This window comes from Mugil cephalus, chromosome 9, assembly GCF_022458985.1.
Source record: "Mugil cephalus isolate CIBA_MC_2020 chromosome 9, CIBA_Mcephalus_1.1, whole genome shotgun sequence".
In the NCBI taxonomy this organism is placed as follows: Eukaryota; Metazoa; Chordata; class Actinopteri; order Mugiliformes; family Mugilidae; genus Mugil; species Mugil cephalus.
This window is the reverse complement of record NC_061778.1, coordinates 17196986-17217928: the sequence shown is the minus strand read 5'-3', so window position 1 is coordinate 17217928 and position 20943 is coordinate 17196986. Positions and strand designations below refer to the sequence as shown.

General features: G+C 44.6%; 1 protein-coding gene across 21 annotated transcripts in view; it reads right to left on the bottom strand.

Annotated features, from left to right (window-relative positions):
* The window catches only part of phldb1b (pleckstrin homology-like domain, family B, member 1b), a 105336-nt gene that overhangs the window by 14612 nt on the left and 69781 nt on the right, over positions 1–20943 (bottom strand). For 9 of the 21 annotated variants that reach the window (XM_047594448.1, XM_047594453.1, XM_047594444.1 and 6 more), the window contains 12 exons: positions 12201–12515; positions 11377–11523; positions 11046–11183; positions 9295–9423; positions 6806–6961; positions 6307–6417; positions 6089–6178; positions 5530–5664; positions 3563–3724; positions 2156–2296; positions 849–965; positions 596–698 (listed from right to left, as the gene is read on the bottom strand). In XM_047594448.1, the coding sequence (XP_047450404.1) occupies positions 596–698; positions 849–965; positions 2156–2296; positions 3563–3724; positions 5530–5664; positions 6089–6178; positions 6307–6417; positions 6806–6961; positions 9295–9423; positions 11046–11183; positions 11377–11523; positions 12201–12515 (1744 nt within the window). Of the gene's footprint in view, positions 1–595; positions 699–848; positions 966–2155; positions 2297–3562; positions 3725–4636; positions 4739–5529; positions 5665–6088; positions 6179–6306; positions 6418–6805; positions 6962–9294; positions 9424–11045; positions 11184–11376; positions 11524–12200; positions 12516–20943 lie in introns of all 21 variants that reach the window. The other 12 variants (XM_047594455.1, XM_047594459.1, XM_047594463.1 and 9 more) reach the window with 8 other exon arrangements.

The window sequence follows — 20943 nt, the reverse complement described above, 5'->3', positions numbered from 1 at the left end:
CGCAACTCAAATCGACTATTTGATAAATATTTATTAAATTATTTATTAAAGAGTTTACTCATTATTAAATGTTAAAAATCCTCCTATGAAGTTCAACAATATCAGCAGATTTTCACACACGTCCTCAAGGTAGACGAGGAACAGAAGAAAAAAATGTAAATAATACACTTGTGCATTTATTCATTCAAGAAAATGAATCATTTGTACATATGAGGTGTAAAAGAATGAACCCTTGTTTTAACTGTGTTGTTGTTGTTCTTATATATGTGACATTTTCCTGACTAAACACATTTAAATGGAGACTTCAGTTTCATTTGTTTGATTGGGTTCCATTTGTCTACCCTTAGGACTTAATTATCCAGTCACAGGAACAAACCTATATCAAAGAATCTCTGGAGAAAATAAGATAAAAATGTTCAGTAATGCTTGTATTTATTCAATGTGCGTGTAACTCTAACACAGTATGTCCTTCACTGACCTTATGCTTTAATTATTTGCAACAAATCATTTATTACTGATGAGTAAACAACTTCATAGAGGTCAGTTTTCCTAAAGTAAGTTTCCTTTAAGGTAAGACTGAGTGCGGGTCAGTTACCTTTCTGCTGCAGGGCGAGCTGTCTCTTGGTCTCGATGTCCTGCAGGGTCGCAGCCAGGTTCCTGGGCAGACTTCCAGTGCTACCGACCGCCAGCAGGGGGCTCTGTGGGGCCCAAAGAAGCAGACAAAACACCAGAATTAAATGAGAAAAATAATGGATTTTAGGCTGACTTGTTCTCACAGAAGACAAAGAATTAATTAATTTTTGTTGGGGCTTCCCTACACCTGCTAAAAAAAACAAACAATCACGTACCTTTGAGTTTGAGTTGCGTCCCAGTGTAGCCGCTCCGTGCAGCAGAGGGGAGGCAGAGCCTGATTTAGGCTGATGGATAGAGAGGCCTGGGTCGCTGTCCAGTTTGGAGCGGAACACCTGAGCAAGGAGCAGACGCAGGGACACGAAAGCATCAGTGACAGGCCATGATGTTGAAAAAAAAAAACACCCATGTGATGGGAGATCATGCGTTTCAAAACTATGTTAGAAGCACAACCGAACTCCACTGTGAACGAGTTGCAAGCTCCTGCAGGAAAACACAGGTTAAAAGCACGATTAGCATCACGCTCTGAATGCTGTTAAAGGTCGAGGTTAATGCATAATGCTGGAACGAACACCTCAAGGTTCAACCTGAACTTTATTTCAGTATCAAAGCGTGGATGAAACATATGAAAGGGCCGACAGAGATCACACGATTCAGGGTGCAGTTTAACACGCGCGCACACCTGGAACGGTAGCCTGGCCCCTTTCATTGAACCGCTCTTTGATGGAGCTCATTTAAGCTAATGCTGCACTCATGTACCATAAGACCGTCTGTGTAGTACGACTTGGCGTTCAAAGTAATGACTTCAAAGTTTTTACTTAAGTGGCGATTGAAGTTTTCTGCTACTGGCAAATACTCAGAGCTCTATTCCAAACGAAGGCATGTAAATGGGCTTCATGTTTTACACCAAAGAAAACACAGGAACGCAGAGACGTTCCCCGTCTGAAAGAAGAGGTGAAATCTGCCCTCGAACTGTTGCAGGAGGCTCAAGAACTGTCATTGTGTGAGTGAGTGCAGCATTATTAAACAAAAAAACCTTTTGCACATATTCTAGCATTGCAGGTGCATCCGCTTAATTAACTTGAAGTCCCTTTGTGTATAAAAAGTTTAGGAAGACACACATCTATGTTAAGAATGTCCCACAATTCAGGCTGCATGCAAGGACAGGGAACTCTATGTGGAGACACAGATCAGATACACAAGTGTGTGTCTTTCTAAACTCAGTTCAGCTGATCATAGACTTGATACTTGATGCAAACAAGGTGCATCTGTCCAGAATAGGGAGTGTCTAGTATTAACAAACCGGCAGAAATGTCTACTTTCATTGTGTCATTATGTGTTATCGTGTTAGTTTTGTCCAACTGACTGAAGGGTCCGAAGGCTGAATCCAGTGCATCACACACAGACTAAACTCTGGAGGAGAGTCAACAGCCGACTCAAGGTTTGCAGAGCAATGAGAACAGGCAGAAACAGCAAAGGAAAGAATGAGAAAACACGAGAAGATAGACAAAAGAAGACCCTCTACCTGCAGCACAGGTCTGCGGCCTGACAGTGACTTGGCCGGCAGAGCCGGAGGACAGAGTTGGCTGGAGCAAGCCATCAGCTCCTGGTACCACTGCTCTAAATCTAGCTTGGGGAGGTGAGGCCTACTGCCCTCAGACTGGTGCTGGAGAGCACGCAGAGGAGCAGCCGATAGAGAGAGAGAGAGAACAAGACGGGGTGGAAACGAAGGAAAGGAGGAGAAGAAAATGAGAAGACAAAGAGGATTAGAAAGCATTCAAAGACAGTGGAAACAGGACAGAAATGTTTTTTTTTTTTTTTTTTTTTTACAGCCTGAAAAGCTGTAATTAACTTTCTTTATGCTGTAAATTATTCCTAACTATATTCAACACATTATTGTACATCGTGCTTTATAGCCCCCAGCTGTTACATCCCTATTTTACATTCCTGTTATAATTCCATGGGGCTGCTGCAATGACCCAGTTTCCTACAAGAACATTTAAGTTTCTCTTAGATTATGTCCTTCTCAAATTAACCAGGAGACGGACCCTAAGTTTAACCCACTCCTCAATATCAAACAAAAGACATTAATCTGTCCCATCTGTCTGCTCTATCACTCCTGGGGGGAGTGAAGAGGTAAAATGCATTTTTAGTTTTACTCATCTCATATCAAACAGTAATGAAGAAGAAGGTGAAAACCCACATATACAATATGATGGATTACATTTTTTTAAAATCAGCAATGTGACTTGTAGATGCTTTTAATAGTTCTGTGACTTGAGGCAACCGTGCCGTGTCACAGACAGTTCCTGACGAACACAGTCACATCACAAGGTTTAGTAATGAGGAAACGTTTAGGTCTACTCTACATCCGTAAGTCAGTGAAAACAGGTCATGTCTGAGGAAGGAAAGGGAGGAAGAGGGAGATGGACTACATGGGGAGGGACGGGAAAAGGGGACGAGGGTTCATTTAAGTGTTTAGTCTCCTGGAAACAGGCAACAAAACAGATCTGCTGCGTTAGTGGGTAATTCCTAGTGGGATGATAAGCACATTATGTACAATAATTAGGGCAGATATTTTCAAATGGGATAACATTAATCTTTAATCTTTTAAAAACTATTTTATAAATGTGCTGCCTGTCTCCAACAAAAAATGGTCATTGGTGGTGAAACAACTCAACAAAGAGTTCTTCGATGAAACTCTGTTTTAAAACGGTGTAAGTGTTCATGTTCCTAGTAATACTCTCAATAATTTTGGACACAGTTTCTGTTTAGAAGCTGGATTTTGGATGTAACTGTGATACAGTGATGGAAGCCAGGGATAGCTTAATATTGAATAATAACGATAATGATGTCTAAACAATGGCTTTATGCTCTTATTAAGCAAGGTGATCTGGCAGGAGAAAAAAAAGGGGAGGGAGGGAGCACACACCTCCACAGAGAGAGAGAGGGAGGAGCCATGAGGAGAGGAGAAGCAGGAGAAGGCGGGGTCCACTGCTCCGGGCGGCAGGGACCGGTGGAGCGGGGAGGTAGGGGACGACTCCACCTTTGGCATCCCATACATCTGATTTAACTGGCCCACTGTCACATACTCCTTTCCAGACACAACACACACACACAGGAGGAGAGGAGGGGAGAGGGACAGAGACAGGAGTGGAGAGAGACACGTCAGCAGGACAGGCAGCGGGAGGGAAACATATCAAGTACATGAAGTATCATGAAGGAGAGGAGGAAGGAAGCAGTGACTGGATTAGAACACAGTCAACATTAAGGTTAGACAGGGATAGACAGATACTGCACGTAGAACCATCTAATCATCCATGCTGACTGACTGCAATTTATATTCATCACTGTGTGTACATTTTCATCTATTTATAACTATACAAAGTTCCTTAATACTGATTCTATGGTCCTATATTATTAGGACAAGGTAAAGAGAATCAATATAGATTTGCAGCATCACGCCCTCATTTTCTCTTTGTCATCTTAAAATAGTATAAAAACTTAGGTGCTTAATGTTTTTCTGCATAAAAATCAAAGCTGCAAAACATTTAATAATTCTGATGATTTTAACATTTTCAGTTTGATTAGTTAGTTTTGCCATTTAAAGCTGCCTCATGTTAAAAAGACGCTAAAGAATGAGGCATTAAAGATGGTAAATTGAACATTTTTCCACCACAGATCTATGAGAATAAAGTTCTACGTAAATATACATACATTTATTAATTGCAGCCTAATAAAACCCTTGTGATGTGGTTGAGTATAACAGTCGTAATATACTGACTATCTACCGTTGGTGAACACTGCCTCACGGCTACAGAGGGGGCGACTACAAGCTGCTACCAACAAAGGTTCATGTAGCAGAGAGCCGAGCCAAGAGCAGTCAGTCTGATTAACAGCAAACCAGCAGAGGGAGCAACATGACATGAAAATGGAAGGAGTGGGCAGAGAAAGAGGGACAGGACAGCGAGATGTTAAAGAGCACGAGGGCGGGGAGTGATGGTACCTCGCAGGCGCCAGCTAACGCGGCATCTACAGCGAACGAGCGGCCGTGCGAGTCGGGCCTGCCGCCGTACATCTTACAGACGTCCGACAGCGTCATGTACTCCTGAGCGTCAGCCAACAACAGACAGGATGAGAAGCCATGAAGACAGGGGACGAGCCGCGCCCCAAAGTGTTAACATTAACACGCACGTAACACACAAGCGCCGAGCCAGTCCAGGATGCTTTGAATTACTTGACACTTCTTTGCGAGTAGATCCTCTACTAGATCTACGTTTCATCTGGTGGGGTTTCTTACAGCTTAAAAAGGTGCACGGAAGCGTGTGTGGGACACAATCGACAACAGACGCAGCGGATCTTTAGTATCACAGCGCGAACACAATAGCACACAGTGATTTCACAGCAAACCAGTGTGAGTGATAGTTATTAACATTTAGTGCTGTGTCGTGAAAGTGTCAAACTCTTAAAAAAAAAAAACATACTGTGAATTCATTAAGTACACAATCACTGTTAGCCACAGCGACAGACATGACAGGTGACAGGTGATACGAGGTGATTAACATAGACAGCGAGGGAACCGCGGTGGGTCGTTATGGTTCCTCGTCGCGATGGGTCAAACCTACGATTAAGTAAAGAAAACAAAAGCGATACCTGGGAGTGAAATCCTCACAGTCGCTCTAATGGAGCCCTGCACACCCAGAGTTAGGCTCAAGCCTGCAGCAGTCGGGACCAGACAGCTGTGTCTCTAAAGTTAAGTAAAGTTGAGAATGGTGAGCGTTTCAAGTCCCCCGGCAGCCGCTTCGGGTACCTCTTCCTAATCATGCACAGTAAAACCCCACCAGCTGCAAGCAACCAGTCAGCCGCGGGCGTCATGCAGGGAATCGTTAGTCGTGTTACCTCCGTCGGGCTGCTGGGGTACAACTGACAGGGAGGGGAGGGATGTAAGTAGGAAGGAGAGGCTCGACAGAGGGAGCGCTGGGAGGAGTGGACGTCCTCCAACAGCAGGTCGGCCTCGCTGATATGGAGCGCTCCCTGTTTCAACAGTCCAAGGATTAGTGCTCTTAATTAATGCCTGCAGAGATCTTATGGGACACGAGACAAGTCTGTTGTTCTTCATAAAGTAAATTAATAGTAAAAGTTAAGAGAATGTGTGAAAGGGATGTTTGTCAAGTCCCCTTCCCTCTGGTCCAGCTTCAGAAACATGTCTGAGTTTAACACTAGCTCAGTAACGTAGTGCCATAAGTCTATTGTCAGTTCACGTCAAAACAATCACCACCAAGTCTGCACAGCAACCAGTCACAGCGAGTTTAAAGATTAAATGTGGTGAGAAGTCAGCTGTGAGTCATCAGAGCTCCCTTGTGTGTCCGGGCCCGGAGCACGAGGTGAGACGAGGGTGAAGTTAGTGTGTGTTTTGCTTCGGCGTCACACACAAACTGAGGCCGACTGATTTTCTCACCTCCCTCATGGCAGTGGAAGACTTGGGGAAGCTCTTTCCTCCAGTCAGGCTGTGGTATCTCTTCTCCAAGGCCGAGAGTCGCTCCTTCTCCTGGAGAATAAACACGCACGCACGGTACTTTCATTAGTCGGGGGGGAAGCTTTTAAGACCAATGAGAAGACTCTTTGTATTTACAAGTGGCCTTAGCCTTCCTTAAACAAGTTTAACTTCGCGTTCACCTTTTGGAGCATCTGCAGCACGAGCGTCCTGTCTTTGGCCAGTCGCTCGCACTCCTGAGAGGCCTGCAGGCCGAGCTGATTGGCCTGGTTCTCCAGAGCGGACACCTTGTCCTGAAGGAGGCGAAACAGAATGGATGGATGCATTTCAAGAAAGAAAAAAAGAGGATGTGACAGAATCCTCAGCATTTTTGTTTATGTAAATACTCAACCTCTTTGAATTAATGCTTGTACCTGCCTCCAGATGGCCGAGGCTTGTTTGACTGTTACATCCTGCTCTGGTGTATGAGCACACATTATATTTCCCTCAGGACTCCGGGGCTCCACATTGCTTACACAGTGCATACTGTAACTCGCGATGCAAAATGAGTTCTGCAAACAAACTAACCCGCAGACTCTGCTTCTTGTAAAGGTCCTGTGGTATGGATACTGTTTGAGAGGTTTCAGATAACAGCGCTAAACACTGGCCAGCGCCAGCTCGCTCTATTTAGGGTTTCCTCACCTTCCTCTTGGCCACACTGCTGTTGTACTCTGCTCTCTCCTGCAGTAGCTGCTGGCTGATGGTCTCTCTCTCCTCCTCCAGGCTGCTTTCTCTCTCCAGCTGCTGGAACTCCAAGTCCTCAAACTTTTTAGTCCCCGCTTCCAGCGCCTCTCCATCCTAACGGAGCCCCGACACGATATTAAAAGTTATATAAGTCACACACATAAAGACGGTTCTATTTTAGCTCGATCGCTTTAAAGCCCTCTGCTATTCTCAGGGCGGAGCGGTTGCCAACAGCAAAGCGGAAAAACAACTTTGACTTTTATTTTGGAAAATGTTTCAAACATTTTCCCTGCGTGGCTGAAGCTCCTCTCCGGGGGCAACTAAAAGCACACCGTGCTCAGTCAAGCAGACAGCCACGATGGACATGCTTCTACTGCAGTACAGCGACTGGTCTCTGCTAATTAGAAGTATTGTAGAGGAGGCAAGGGATGGTTATTTACATTAAAACACACCATTTCACTCTACTACTTAATCTGATGGAAAATATCCACGTACAATATGAACTAGAAACGTAATATAAATAGACAGAAATCAGGAATATGACAAAATATATCTGCTTTTAAAAGATTCTAGTGTACGTATAATGTACACTGCTGTGTATGTCAGAAAGTTATCTCAGGTATGAGGCAGCCCCTCCTGCTGTCTCTGCTCTTGAACAGCAGAGAGAGAGGGGGGGATAAGTGTTTGGGTTAGAGAGACTTTGTAGCACTTCTTAAGGAGCCAACAGCCTATCACAACATCCAAATGACTAGCTTTTGCAAGTGGTCAAAACAAAGTACAAAGGACTCAAAAAACTGTGGAAAAAGTAAACACTTGGGAGCAAGTTCTCAGTTTTTTTTTTTTCCTGCTTGGCACTGAAGACTGAAAGGTATTCCTGCTCTGTCGACTGAGCCTCAAATTCTCACTGGTCCATCAAATAATTCTGCAAAGTGGATTTCAAACGTCTCAAACGGGCTGGCAGCTGTGCTGCATGAATACGGGCCAAACAAATGCTCCAGAAAGAGCTTAACTCCACGCTTCATGTTCTATCAGTGGCAACTCACGAGATATTTCAACAAATACACGTATCTTCACATCTTCTACGGCAGTTACTGCTGGGAAGAATTGATCCTTTTTTTTTTTAATTTATTTTTCTACCTTCCTGATAAGCGGCCAAACCAAAGGGAAATCGCTGGCACTGAACCAAAGAACACCATTCATTTGGGTGAGAGCAGTCACAGGATGAGAGTGAGGGAAGGCAGAGAATGGATCTAGTCAGGCCTATGTTAATTGATTAGTGAGCAGTTATTTGTGCGAGCCATGACAAATCACGACAGAGATGCAGATCTGATTCACACATGCAGCGCAGCGCGGTTTCATCACCAGCAGCTGAAGTGACCAGCAGCCGTTTGTGTGCCTCTGTGTCGAACCGAGGGCTCCGGTAACATGTAGGTGTGGTGCGGAGGAGGGAAAATTCCTGCAGCCTGTGGCAACAGCACGTCTGTGTGGAGGACTGAGAGGGCTCCTCGTTATTACTCCGAGCCTGTTTGTGTGTGTGTGTTTGTGCGCCACATGTAGCGGGCCTGGGGTCAAGGGCTAAAGGTGCCAGCAGCACTGTGCGCTGTGGTATGTGCCGCTAATATTTTTCAGGTTGGCTAGCAACGCCTCTGTTTGGCTTTCGGCTGATTGAGTGACCCAAAAAAAAATGAATCACTCACATAGTTCAGACCTTGCATTAACATCCATCCTAGGCAAACGTACACGTGTGAACACACCCAGGATGCAATTAGGACTCATTTGAGCACATATCTTTGGTGGTGCGAACACACAGTGCGACCTGCATCACACTAGAGACGCCTACTCAGCACAGGTGCTCAGCGTAAGACTTCTGCCTCTTTCATTCAGAAAAAAAAAACATATATTTATTATCAATGACTGCGTAAAAAGTTCTGTAAAATATTCTGTTCCTATAGCTGCAAACTAAATAAAATATGAGCATAAACATATGAATAGGAGGGGGCTGTGTCTTGGCTGCAGGTCATAAAAATACTTATTGCCAAGTGTTGATGCCTGTGACGTAGCCATGTGGAGTTATTTTCTAAATAATGACCTGGATTACAGGACATGTTTCTTTCTCTGCAACCAGCTCAGCTGTGCCACTGATCTGAGTATGGCAGCTTAAAACAACTGATATCTGGGCAGAGATAAATAAATAAATAAATAACACATGTGCTTTCAGTGAGTGAGACTTTACAGCTTCTTCCATATGTGATCTCACTTTGCCCAGGTCAGATGTTAATGCAGGTCTCCATAAACTGTTTGGAATAAAAGCTCCTTTTTTTGGACAATGACCAACGTCACAACGCTGCGACATATAAACCGCTGTGGGTGGGTTTGTGGAGGCTGCAGGCTAGGGTCGGTGGGAGGGGAGGGGTGGTCTAGGTGCTTCTGCTCGACTGGCGACCCACCCTTTTGAGCTGTTCCTGTAACTGTTCCCGCAGGGACTCGGGACAGTTATGTAGCTGGTTCTTCAGCTCAGCGTAGCCCTCCTGGAGGCTCTGCAGGGCCCGGCGCTCGGCCTCAACATTAGCCCTCTCCTAGAAAGAAACAACACACACCCACACACAGGATGGATGGACGACAGGAGAGAGAGAAGAAGAGAGAGAGAGAGAGAGGGAGGGAAAGAAACACACTGCTCAGAATCCACGCCATGCAAATAAAAAAGCTGTAAGGTGTTAGCATGTTGTGACAGCTTCTTTTAGGCTGGGTACAGTACAGGAAGCAGCTACTGAGCTGTTGGCATGTTACAGAATTTGTACATGGCTCATTGACGCTCAGACTAAACTAGACAATTAGAACATCTGGCTCTATTTTTTAAAGGCACATTAAATTTTTGGCTCTAGTTTTGTCTATATCACATAACGATAAAATCTCAAAGGCATACCAAGGACTTGCTAAAAGGTACTGATTCGTTTGAAGATTATGGGCAGAAAATACACTTCAAAATCTTCAAACTGGAAGAAATCGCCCCAGCGCTCCCCGGCCCCAGAACATCCTCACATCGGATGCTCTCCAGTTCACATACAGAAGCATTGTATCATCTCTCCTGGGCGCTGCTCCAGTTTTAAGTTCAGGAATCAGTCAACAGACACTGTCCTTGGTGTTACTGAGCTGGAGCTACAATAGCTTTCGTATTTTGATTTGAAAAACCGAGAAGGTTTGACAGGTCCTCGAGGGCCGATGGCACTGAGCTCGTTTTGTCCTTTTGTTTGAGTTGAGTGGAGGCTCAGGTGAAGCTCTAAGAGACATGGCTGATTCATTTTGATACCTTGATGTGAAAAACCTCCACTCGCACATGAGGCTTTTCCTAGTGATTTTATGCTAATTGCTGACTTGTATGTAATTAGGCTCAAAATTCAAAGACATCTCCGGTTTGTGCTGCAGCAATGGTCTCCTAGGGAGCTGTAAACCCTGTGAAGCAATCACATACAATTAATTTACTAAAAATTAACTGACCAGTAAAGAAACAAAGCTGACAATCTTTCTATTCCCTTTCTCACCGGTGGTAAAATGTATCGTGTGCTCGGAGAGAGAAAAACGGACGACCAAAAACCAAACTATGAGAAGAACATGCCAGAATGTTCCCATGTTTGCTACTGGAACTCCTTGTTAAAAAGATCACCGAGAGAGTCCGTGCACTACAGAACCAAAGACTACAGAGGCCATCGGAGGGCAGGTGGTTTTCTGGGCTACAGGGTCTGTCATGCAGACAGGGAAGAAACAAGCAAGCCACGTTAATCAAAGATAAGAAGTGTGAGTGCTGAAGCCACAAAGAAAATATCGGTGGTTAATGGTTAGTTAGTGGTGTCAGGCTGAGGAGGAAACAAAGAAAACCACTAAGGTGTAAACGTGCAAGAGAAGACACCCAAGAAGATAAATCAAGTCCTTTATTTATCCCTTCGTTTGCCTTCAAACTGCTATCGAAGTGAAAATAAATTCATACTGTCTAAATAGAAGAGGCTTTAGCACTATAGACAGGAGTGCTAAACGCCACCATGAACCACTAGGGAATGTAAGACACCGGAGAAGACTGTAAAAGAACAGGCAGTGAGTGTGTCTGTGTGCTTTCTCAAAACATGTCCTAGGTATTCAAATAATGCGTTTAGAAACTGGGCCGTGAAGATCCGCCCCCGAAACCTTTGATCACCGCTCCCTGTACCTTGTCTTTCTCCCTTTGGATGGCGCTCTCCAGCTCGTCCAGCTTGTGCTGCAGCTGAGTGATTATGTCCGTTTCAGCCTCGATCTGGTCCAGCTCTGCTTGCCTCTCGCCCTGCAGCAAGGCACGCTCCATCTCCGCCTGGAACAGAGCATCACACAAAGTCACACAGTGTCAGCACTACGACGAGCCATGAGAGTAATATCATCCCAAGCTTGGGCCGTCCATAGAGTAGCATAACCCGTAATGATGCTGTGGAAAGTCTCTAAACATTTAAACAGTGACGTGCAGAGCAACACCTCAGTATTTCCCACTAGCATCATCTTTAGTCTACCTCTTGTTTGGACTCCTGGAGTTGTTGCTCCAGTTCGGTTAGGCGGGTTTTGAGCTCATCGATCCGAGCCAGAACGCGAACCCGCTCATCCTCCAAGTAACCCAGCTCCAAACGACCTGCGCTGCCTGAAATGGAAGAGTCCTCATGCTGCCGGGGGGGGGAGACGACAGACTCAGGTCACTTTCAAGAAAGGTTAGTTATGACCGGAGATACAAATGCTCCGAACTGTTCATGTCATACTGAGTTTCAATGACTGAAAATAAACATTTCACGGATAAAAATGTGACTAATCAATTCAAAATGATTCAATATGGGCAAATATGGCAACGACCAAAATGGTGCAGTAAGCAGCTGGCTGTAGCTTTGTGAGATTAGTCATTTGCTCAGTGTGACGGCTTCATGTTTTTCCAGGGTGAACTAGGTTCAGACATCACTGTTCTACTAAAGACCGACACATTTCTCTCTGTCTGGCACTTTAGTTATCACTGATCATGCAAGGAGTTCAGCCTTATATAAGAGGCTGAAGACATAAGACATACTGTAAATGATGTTCACATCACATGCGTCGATGTGAGACAGCATTTCACATAACAGACTGCAAAAAAATGCAGAAAGCAAATGTGCAAATTGACACTTGCAAAAAGGATAACTGCATTACTTTGTCATATAGCTATTAGAGCTATTCAGCACTGAACTGATCTACTTTGTGTCTTTGACACTCTGACAACCACTGATGTAGCAAAGCGTAGCACGTCGTTTGCACATGCTGGTACCACAGCGGCATGCAGAGAGAGCGTTTCTGGGAAATAAGCATTCCCTCTGACCTGTCGGTCTCCATTGTGCAGTGCTGAAGCTGCGCTGGGAGCAGATGTCCTCACCTCCTGATGAGTGCTCTCAGTACTACTACACTCCTCCTTCAGGTTCTCCTCGTCGCTCTCCCTCTGCCTCTGCGCCAGGCGGAGCATACTTGAGGACGGCGTGCCTCCTAGGATATTCTCCATAGATGGTCTACGTCCAGAGCCATCGGACATAAACCCAGGGAAACCGCTCCTCCCCGAGGACAGAGGATCCAGGCCGGAGGTCTCTCCTTTGTTGTACTCAGCGCACAGGTTTAGGATGGTCTCTAGTCGCTGTCTCTCCTGTGGAAAGAAAAAAAAAAACGTCACCGCATTAGAGTAACACGTCATTTGAATTTTAACCATTACAGAAAAAAATACCTCTGCCCAAAACTAATTCAACTCCACAGCACTTTGATGACGTGTATAACTTCACTGCTGTTACTCTTCTGTCCATGACCATATAAAGCCAGTCCACATGACTCAGTTGGCCTGGCAGACTTTTGCCAGGGTATAATCTGTTGCCAATGAAGAGACTCGGGACCAGTTTTCCACCATAAAACATCTAGACAAGGTGGTTGGTGTGGGGATAATAACATACTGTAATGAAGGAAAATCTGAAAAGAAAACCTGCCTGACTACCAGTTTTAATAAAGGGACAATATTAGTGAGCAATAAACTGGACTGTGTGTCCAAACAATCTCCACATCAATCTCCACATAGATGCCGACTGATGCCAGTAGAATAAAGTAGCACCATTTGCCGTCCAGCCTCAGTTTCAGTGAACAAATAATCTGCTCACTTCTTTCACTCCTGAAACAACAAGGAGCCGACTCTGTCCTCTCCCTGGCCTGACGCTACCCAAGAGTCAGACGCCGCGACTGGTTGTCCAGCTGTCGCGGTGAGGGGTCGGCCCACCTGCGGGGGGCCGTGGCGGACCAAGCTAGCGGGGCGACCTCTGGACTCCAAAGATCTGCCCTCTGCTGGAGACCCAGCATCACTAAGGTCTGTGGGAGACGCATAGAGGGCAGCTATACGCCACTGAAACCCTGAACCAGGGTCAAATTTAAAGAAACTATTGTGACTGCAATTCAAACAAACTATATCACAATGTTTAAAACTCAGTAAAACACTCCCTGAAAATCATGCCTCTACCAAAATGTTTGCTTGTTGTTAACAAAGGACACTTTGTTACTTCTCGCTCTTATGACCTAGTTCGGGCCCTGGCTGTTTTCTGTCATGTAGGAACACTTGGCAAGCCAAATTGTTCTCCCCCACAAAGAGCTGTGGTGCGTCTTCTCCCTCAATCTGTAACATGCATAGCTTTCCCACTGAGGGAGCATGTGCATGATTAGGAGCTACAGCCCCGCCATTAGCTTTAACCTGTAATCGGGGACCGGTTAGCTTTTAACTGAGTGGGTGGAAGTAAAAGACCCCTTTGGGCTGTAGAACTGCGGTGTATATTCAGAAGAGAGTATAATTTCAAACGTTTACTGGCAAGTCTACAGCTACGCAAGTCATCCCACTCAACATCTGCTTGAACGTACACGCAGATTAGACCACTCAGCGTTCCGACGGCTGTCTCGTTTTCGTCGAGAAAGCTGATTGAAATGGTCTCACTGGGTTGCCAGACAGCCTTGAGGCTACCAAACCTGCCTGGTGGAAGAGTAGCAGGATCACACACAGATTTCACACCCTTAAATGTGCTTGGCTTCGACATATAGTAAATCAAAGCCTGACGTATACAAACCGAGCTGAAACGATGCCCACAATCACGTGAATGTTGAGAGACGGCGGGACTCTTAACTTTTCTTGTGTGGTTCTTTTAAATATCAAAGGTTGTTGCTGCCACAGGCGCTAAAAGTTCCCCAGTTTACATGTTTCTAGGTCTCTCTGTAAAGATCTAAAAGTTATCCCTCAGGGCTCTTGGTGCTAGCTGGCGTGAAGTGAGGTGGTACAGCAGGTCAGTGAGTTGATCCAACCTGTTTTAACAGAGGCCAAGCTCCCATGTCCTAGTTGGAAACAGGAAGGTTTTGGCTTGAACTACAAATATTTCAACAGTAGTTCAATGAGGCTAAGCTAAAGTCTTTCAATTTTATTCTGGCTGAGTAAAATATGCCCTGAAACAACAGCTTCTGCCTCTTCCAAAAATTAAATTAATGAGCTGACCATCAATCAGAAAACATCACATCTACCCTGGAGAAAAATACATGAAAACCAGGGTTTTACTCACTCTCATGCTGGCGGCTGTGAGGGGCAAAAGCTCAAACCTTGAAATGAGGCAAATTCCGGTTGTGACAGCTTGGCCGAGGGGCAGATGAACAAATACGGGCTTTTAAAAGCCGGCAGCACCCCCAGTCTCTGACGCCCTCGTAACAACAACCCCCCACTCATTCTCGGAGCATCGGAGGTGATGGCGGCTGAGCTCCATAGCAACAGTCATCAGCTGTTCAAAGAAGCCTCTGACATCCATAGTTTTTAATTACAGAGATAGATAAACTTTTATCTCTATTCCTGACACGCCAACTGATTTCAATTGTACAAAACCGATGGCAAAATTAGTTAACACGCTATCACATTGGCAAGAAAAACTATAGGAGTTAATATCTGCAGGTAAAAAAGGGCAGAAAACTGTACTGACTTTTTCGTTTTTTAGTATCCTCCAACTCAACCTCAACAAGTCAGAGGAGGAACCACTAATAAACCTTAACACTAATGCCACAAGATTCAGACCTAGACCTTTGTTCTGAGGCCTTAAGATGCGACATCATGAAGACAAAAACTAAAGAAAGGAATCTTGCAGTGGAACGTCAAAGCTGCTATATTGGAGTGGTATGCAGCTCGTATAAATCCCATATTTTTTTTTACAGAAAGCCTGAGTGCGGGGTGAAAGTCATCTAGACTCTAATGTCTAGATGGGAGAAGAAGAAATTCCTTGCCAACCACAGGGTTGTGGAGGAATGCCTGAGTTCCCAGGGATCTCCAAGCTCCAGCCTGCAATCAACACCAGACACCGCTTCACACATTCCACAGGCCTCCACGTCTCACCCAGCGGGTGACAACTAGGCTGGATGAAGACATTTGGAGCCTGATGCTGGTGCTGATGGTATTTGCTTTAAATACATGCTAACTGTTATTCAGGAGGTTTCTCTGAAAAAGTTCATCTCAGGACTAGGGAATGAGCCCATCCAAGACCTGCTTTGAAGAGATGCCTCCTGCCTCGGCTACTTACCAGAATAAAGACTGTGTCTTTTAGGATCGATAAAGATCAACATTTGTCACTATTATGCAGAAGTTACAAATGTAATCTGTTTCAGTAATGCCATACACGTTACAATCCCACCCCTACTTGCTTCAGCTCCGATGAAGCAAGTATGCAAAAATGATGCAAAAGATGTCAAAAAAAGTCCAGATTAAAAATGTCCTTGTTATGAACATGCGATAAAGTTCTTGGCTTCCTCTGCACATTGATTTGAATGAACCTGTAAACACAGACATCAGTGGCTTCCAGGTTAAGTTCTGTGTGACAGTGTGCTGCCTGGTGTCTGTTTTTTTTTTTTTTTTTTTTTTTTTGCACATACGATGGTGACCACTTTAAAAAATGATGTCAAAAGTCAGACGAATTCAAAGCGTGAAAGGACACGTCATGGTTTTACAGGGGGATCTCCGCCAGACTTTTTTTTATAGCTTAGATGCATTGTCATCCTTGACCCTTGATATTGTACCTAGGTATGAAACCGCAGGCTATTTCCTCACTGTTTCCAATCTAAATGAGTGGCAGCGTAAAAACAAAAACAAAACAAAACATGAAAGTATTTCTTGAGTTTTGAAGGTTAAACCTGATGATCTGGCTGTAATTTTAGGTGCTTGTTTATAAGATGGCGCACAAGATACCAAGGGAAACTAAGCTGTTACTGTGAGGAAAATGGAGCCGTAAACACCAAACAATAAATGTCTCCTGGTGACGTTCGAGGCACTTATTTCCTTTTGGTCTTAGATCACTGAAAGATACAGCTGTGATGTGTCATAGCTACACAAGTAAATCTAAGTTGGGGATGTTGTATAGTGCTGCTTTAAACTCATATTAACACTGTTAAGTCAACTACTATTTAATGTTTGCAGTAATGTAACAGTGTTTTTTCTACAGTTAATAAAAATGACATTTATTCAGTCTCATACATACTGTAAACAGTCGCTCTACATAACACCCTTTGTTTTCCCTCACTGAGCCAGTATGTGCTCCTCATTTCACTCTTTGCTTTCCTCATTGTCATCCTCCCAGCAGTCAGCAACTCTTCTTTCCTATAAGAGTTAGTGTCTCCTGTTTTCTCTGGTGCCCTTTAATGTTTCTCCCTCCTCCTCCTCCTCCTTGGGCGCCCCGGGGGCCTTCCCCCATCTGCCTACCTTTGATCAGAGTAGTTACTTTTTAAGTGTGCATGCCGTATCTTCTTTTTGCTGTGTCGCCTACGTCACAGGCGTAAACAGAAATCTCATGCGCATAGTATTTCCAAAGTAAACCGGGGAAAGTTCAACAAAGCCTTATTCTCTACATATATCTGGAGGCGGAGGGGGGGAATATTCACATTCTCCTTAACGGTCTGGAAAACAAGCCACATTCATGATCAGACTCTGATCCTCGGAGGGTTCACCATGTTCAGGTCCCAGAGGAGGAACAAACAGATGTTCCTTACAAAGAGATATTTCTGTTGTATTTTCTGCTCCTGCTTTTTTTTTTTTTTTTTCCTCTCTCTCTCCGCCCCTGCGGAACACACAAGCATCAAAGGACGCGCAGGCTCTCCAGCGACCACCAACCTCTCTGGATAATAGGCTGGTGGCCCTACGCATCGGTGTCACTGGCACTGATCTGCAAACGAAACTACAGAGTCGCTGCTCCCACAGGGGGCGGCTGGCATTTAAAGTGCTCAAGCTTCCTCTTCAACGGGGATCCAAGCCCCGGAGGCGCCGCTCAAAGTGAAGACCAGGTTCCAGTTATCATGGAGATGATAACATCAAAGACAAGATACAGTGATTAAAGGGTAGACGAGAGCAGTAATTTTACACTCTCCAAACACTGCTGGGGATAATAAGCAGCCTTATGTCTTGATTGTTGTTACAGGATAGCGATAAGACTGCAAGATGTGCAGCCGGTTACATCAGCTTTGTTAAGTTTGCCGCGCGCAAGAGATTAAATGTCAATATCCTCCCAAAAACTACAGCGGCTGGATGCTACAGTAGTGCGACACTGCGCTGAATATCCACGTGAGACTGTTTAGCTGGAGGAGATTTGGTACAGACGCCAAAGTAAACAGCAGCAACATGAAGACAGTTACACAGCTGTCACACTGGAGGATGAACACGACCGCCTGGAGCTCAACGGCCAGGACAGTCGGCCAGTTCATCCATCCACAGAAAGTTTGTGAACAATGACTGTTGTTTTTAAATGACTTGATCAATTAAGTGATTTACCAATGAAAGGCCACAAATCTAATAACGCTAGCAGCATCTGTCAGACTGCTTTTAAACTAAGTGCTCACATTAGCATGCTAGCATGCTCACAGAGACAGTCCTTACATATATGTGTAGTGTTAGCATGCTATCAAATGCTAATAAAGTTCATGCACGGCCACTTCACCAAAAACCAAACACTAGTGTTTGCATTACTAATAATGCACAATAGCATAGATCAGTGACGACCATACTCGTCTTTTCTGTGCAATATTCTGACTAAAGTCATGTACAATATTGTATGTTACAACCTAATAATGCGTGACGGCCTCATATTTGTTGCCTATCCTCCTTGTTGGTGTTCAGGGTGGCATTCGGGTATTTCGCTGACATTGCAAACACGTTGTGCAGCATTTCCAGCACAGAAATGAGAAAGCTCAGCTTGAAATTTCTCACCTCTAAACTGACTCCAATGCAGCGGAGTCTGACGACAGTATCATCAGTTCTCCAGGTGTTTAGTCATAAACTTGTTGGACCCGATAATGAAAATGAGTCTGATAGGAGACTTTTTGCCTAATGAGAGTAACGTACGCTGTGGATTTCCATTTTCTTGAAAATGTCACTTCCTCTCAGCCACTGCCATCCATCATTATAGCACATGCCACTTTTCTGCTCCGTGTTTATCTACCAACTGAGTGGAGCCAGTGTCACAGCATGGACTGCCGACCTGCTGACCCTCCACCCTGTCACACGCTCTTTAGACGATACAGGAGGCTTTATTACCCAGCCCTGTCAAAGAACTGCCCAGCACGTCACTCATTCATTAATTCTAGTGCGACATTTGATTTGGACACTTAGCCTAGGCAGAGCGTACCTTTGCACACAACTGAATAGTGCTTAAAACAATCAGCCATTTTGCTGTAAATGAACTCAACTCCGCGTCGCTCAGATGGTGTATAAATGTGTCGCCACTACTCCTCTGTTCCTCCCAAAACTCTTCAGATGTTTACAGAGCATAATCAGCTCCCAACAGAGGGGTTCAAGACCAACTTTCAACCATAACAGATTCGTCGACAGGGAAGTTGCTCTGGCTACCTGACTAGGTTTTAGCCACAGATAATCAGTTAGCAAGCTTTAGTGGTGCTAATAGGAGGATTGTTTTTCTGTTGTGCAGATCCAGGCTAGAAAGTTCTCTGTTCCAGGCTAATTGCTTCTAAGCTGAAGCCCCATAATTAAAGCATTTTCCAAAGTAACTTCCAGCAAGAAAGCAACACACACATAGCCTCTCACAAATGTTTTACTGTTTCATAAAAGATTTCTGCTTGACAAGAACACAAAATTAGATGAGAATATGACGTCCTTGTGTGCTTACATACATACAGAAAATTTGCACAGCATTTCAAAAGTTTCAACAGAAAAACATCAGATGTAAAAAACCAAATTCTGCTTTGATCCGTTTTATTATAGACTACGATTGTTACCATAGAAACCTTCCAACCCCAACATGTAAACTGTGCTTGAAAATAGAAGAAGGTTTATTTAAATGTTGTGTGACTTTTCCACACGGGTTCTCTGGTTTCCTACAGAACTGACATGTCCGCACAAATGTTATGGGATTAGGTCACGTGCTATTGTGTGAATACATGTAACATATTTTCCAAGCTCAACTCATAAAACTCCCCGAACAAAGCCGTGCGAGGCCCTGAATGCTCCCCTTGTTAATGACTGAGCCGGCGGAAGGCTCGTAACCACACAGCATCACATGCAGTCAACAGGCCTCAGAACAGTTTGCGTATTATCCAAATCAAAACCCCGGCGCAGGGACATCAAAACACACTCGACGCACACTTAAATATAGTCAGAGAGCGACAACTGACAGAGCTTTGTTAATATTAGCAGCGGCATCGGTTACCTTCATGAGTGCTGCCACGCCGTTCAAGAGGACTGGCTTCTCTTTGGCCAGAGCCAGCAGATACACCACAGCCTGCTCCCTGCTCTGAGCGAACCGGAGCGCTGGGACCGTCCTGCTGCCAGACAGTACGTGAAACCGGTCCATGGCTCGCAGGGACGGCGGCGTGCAGCTCTAACGCGACCTGAGGATGTTGCTGCTCTCTGCGGCTCAGTCAGACAGACGTTCTCGACGCTGCTCTTTCTGCACTGGAAATTGGTTTCACAACTGGTTGTGCTACTTTGGGACGGATGAGGAGCAGGCGAAACCCCCCCACCTCCACCTCCCTTCCTCCCTCCCTCCCTCCCTCCCTCCCCCCTAACCTTACCCAGGTCTTGTGAGAGGTGGCGAGGAGTCTGTGTGAAGTGGGTTGGGGGGAGTTGCTAAAGATCATAAGGTACAGGGACTTCCTCGAGTGGGAGGTGGCCGGCTGGTTGGTTCTAAGAAAAGCCAAGGGGCTAACTTTGTACACCAAGCAGAACTTTATACTGTCTGCACCGACTGTTCTTCACTGGAAATAGGCTGATAAGTTCAATGCAGGCAGGTCAGTTATCCCCACAGGTCTCACATGTTTGATAGAGTGTATTTCTAGCTGTAGACAACGAGGAGGATTTGAAGCACTTTTAAACTAAGTTTGCTACACAGTCAGTCAGAGGATTAAAGTCTTGAATCGATTAATTCTGTTTTGACTGTTTAATGATGGAACAAATCGTTTTAATCTGAAGTTGAAGTTTTCTGTGGCGCTTTAAACAGGCAATAACACTCGAGTTGGACATTTAATATTTAGTTAACGGGTGATTATAAAGGAACCCGTTGAGCATTGTGGTCACAAAATGTTGTAAACAAACTCAAGTCTACGGCACTCAGATGTATGACTATGGCTTTGTGGAGCTTAATCAGCTCCCAACAGATTTTTGGGTAGTGAAGCTGCTCTCTGGCTAAGTTTGGCCCAAATACAATGAATTAGCAAACTTTAGAGTTAATGTTAATAAGGAACCCATTTCGCTTAGTGGTCACAAAATACACATTATTTTTACATGTTACAACAAAAATATTAAAGCTGTATTGAGTAGTTGTTCAGTCAAATGGACCTAAGCTTCACATTGGGGGATATAATGATGTTAATAGCTTTCTGACACTATACAAACCAAAGTAATTGATGTATTTGTTCACAAAAGAGTTTTGGGACTGCAGTACATTCAGTCTCAATATACACAATAAGATAAGGTTGGATTACAAACTTGCTCTGCTAATCCTAGTTCACAGAAGCAAGGCCAGACATTTCCCCAGGGACGCCAAACACCCAAGGTTTACTCCATATCAATGGGGTCTACATGA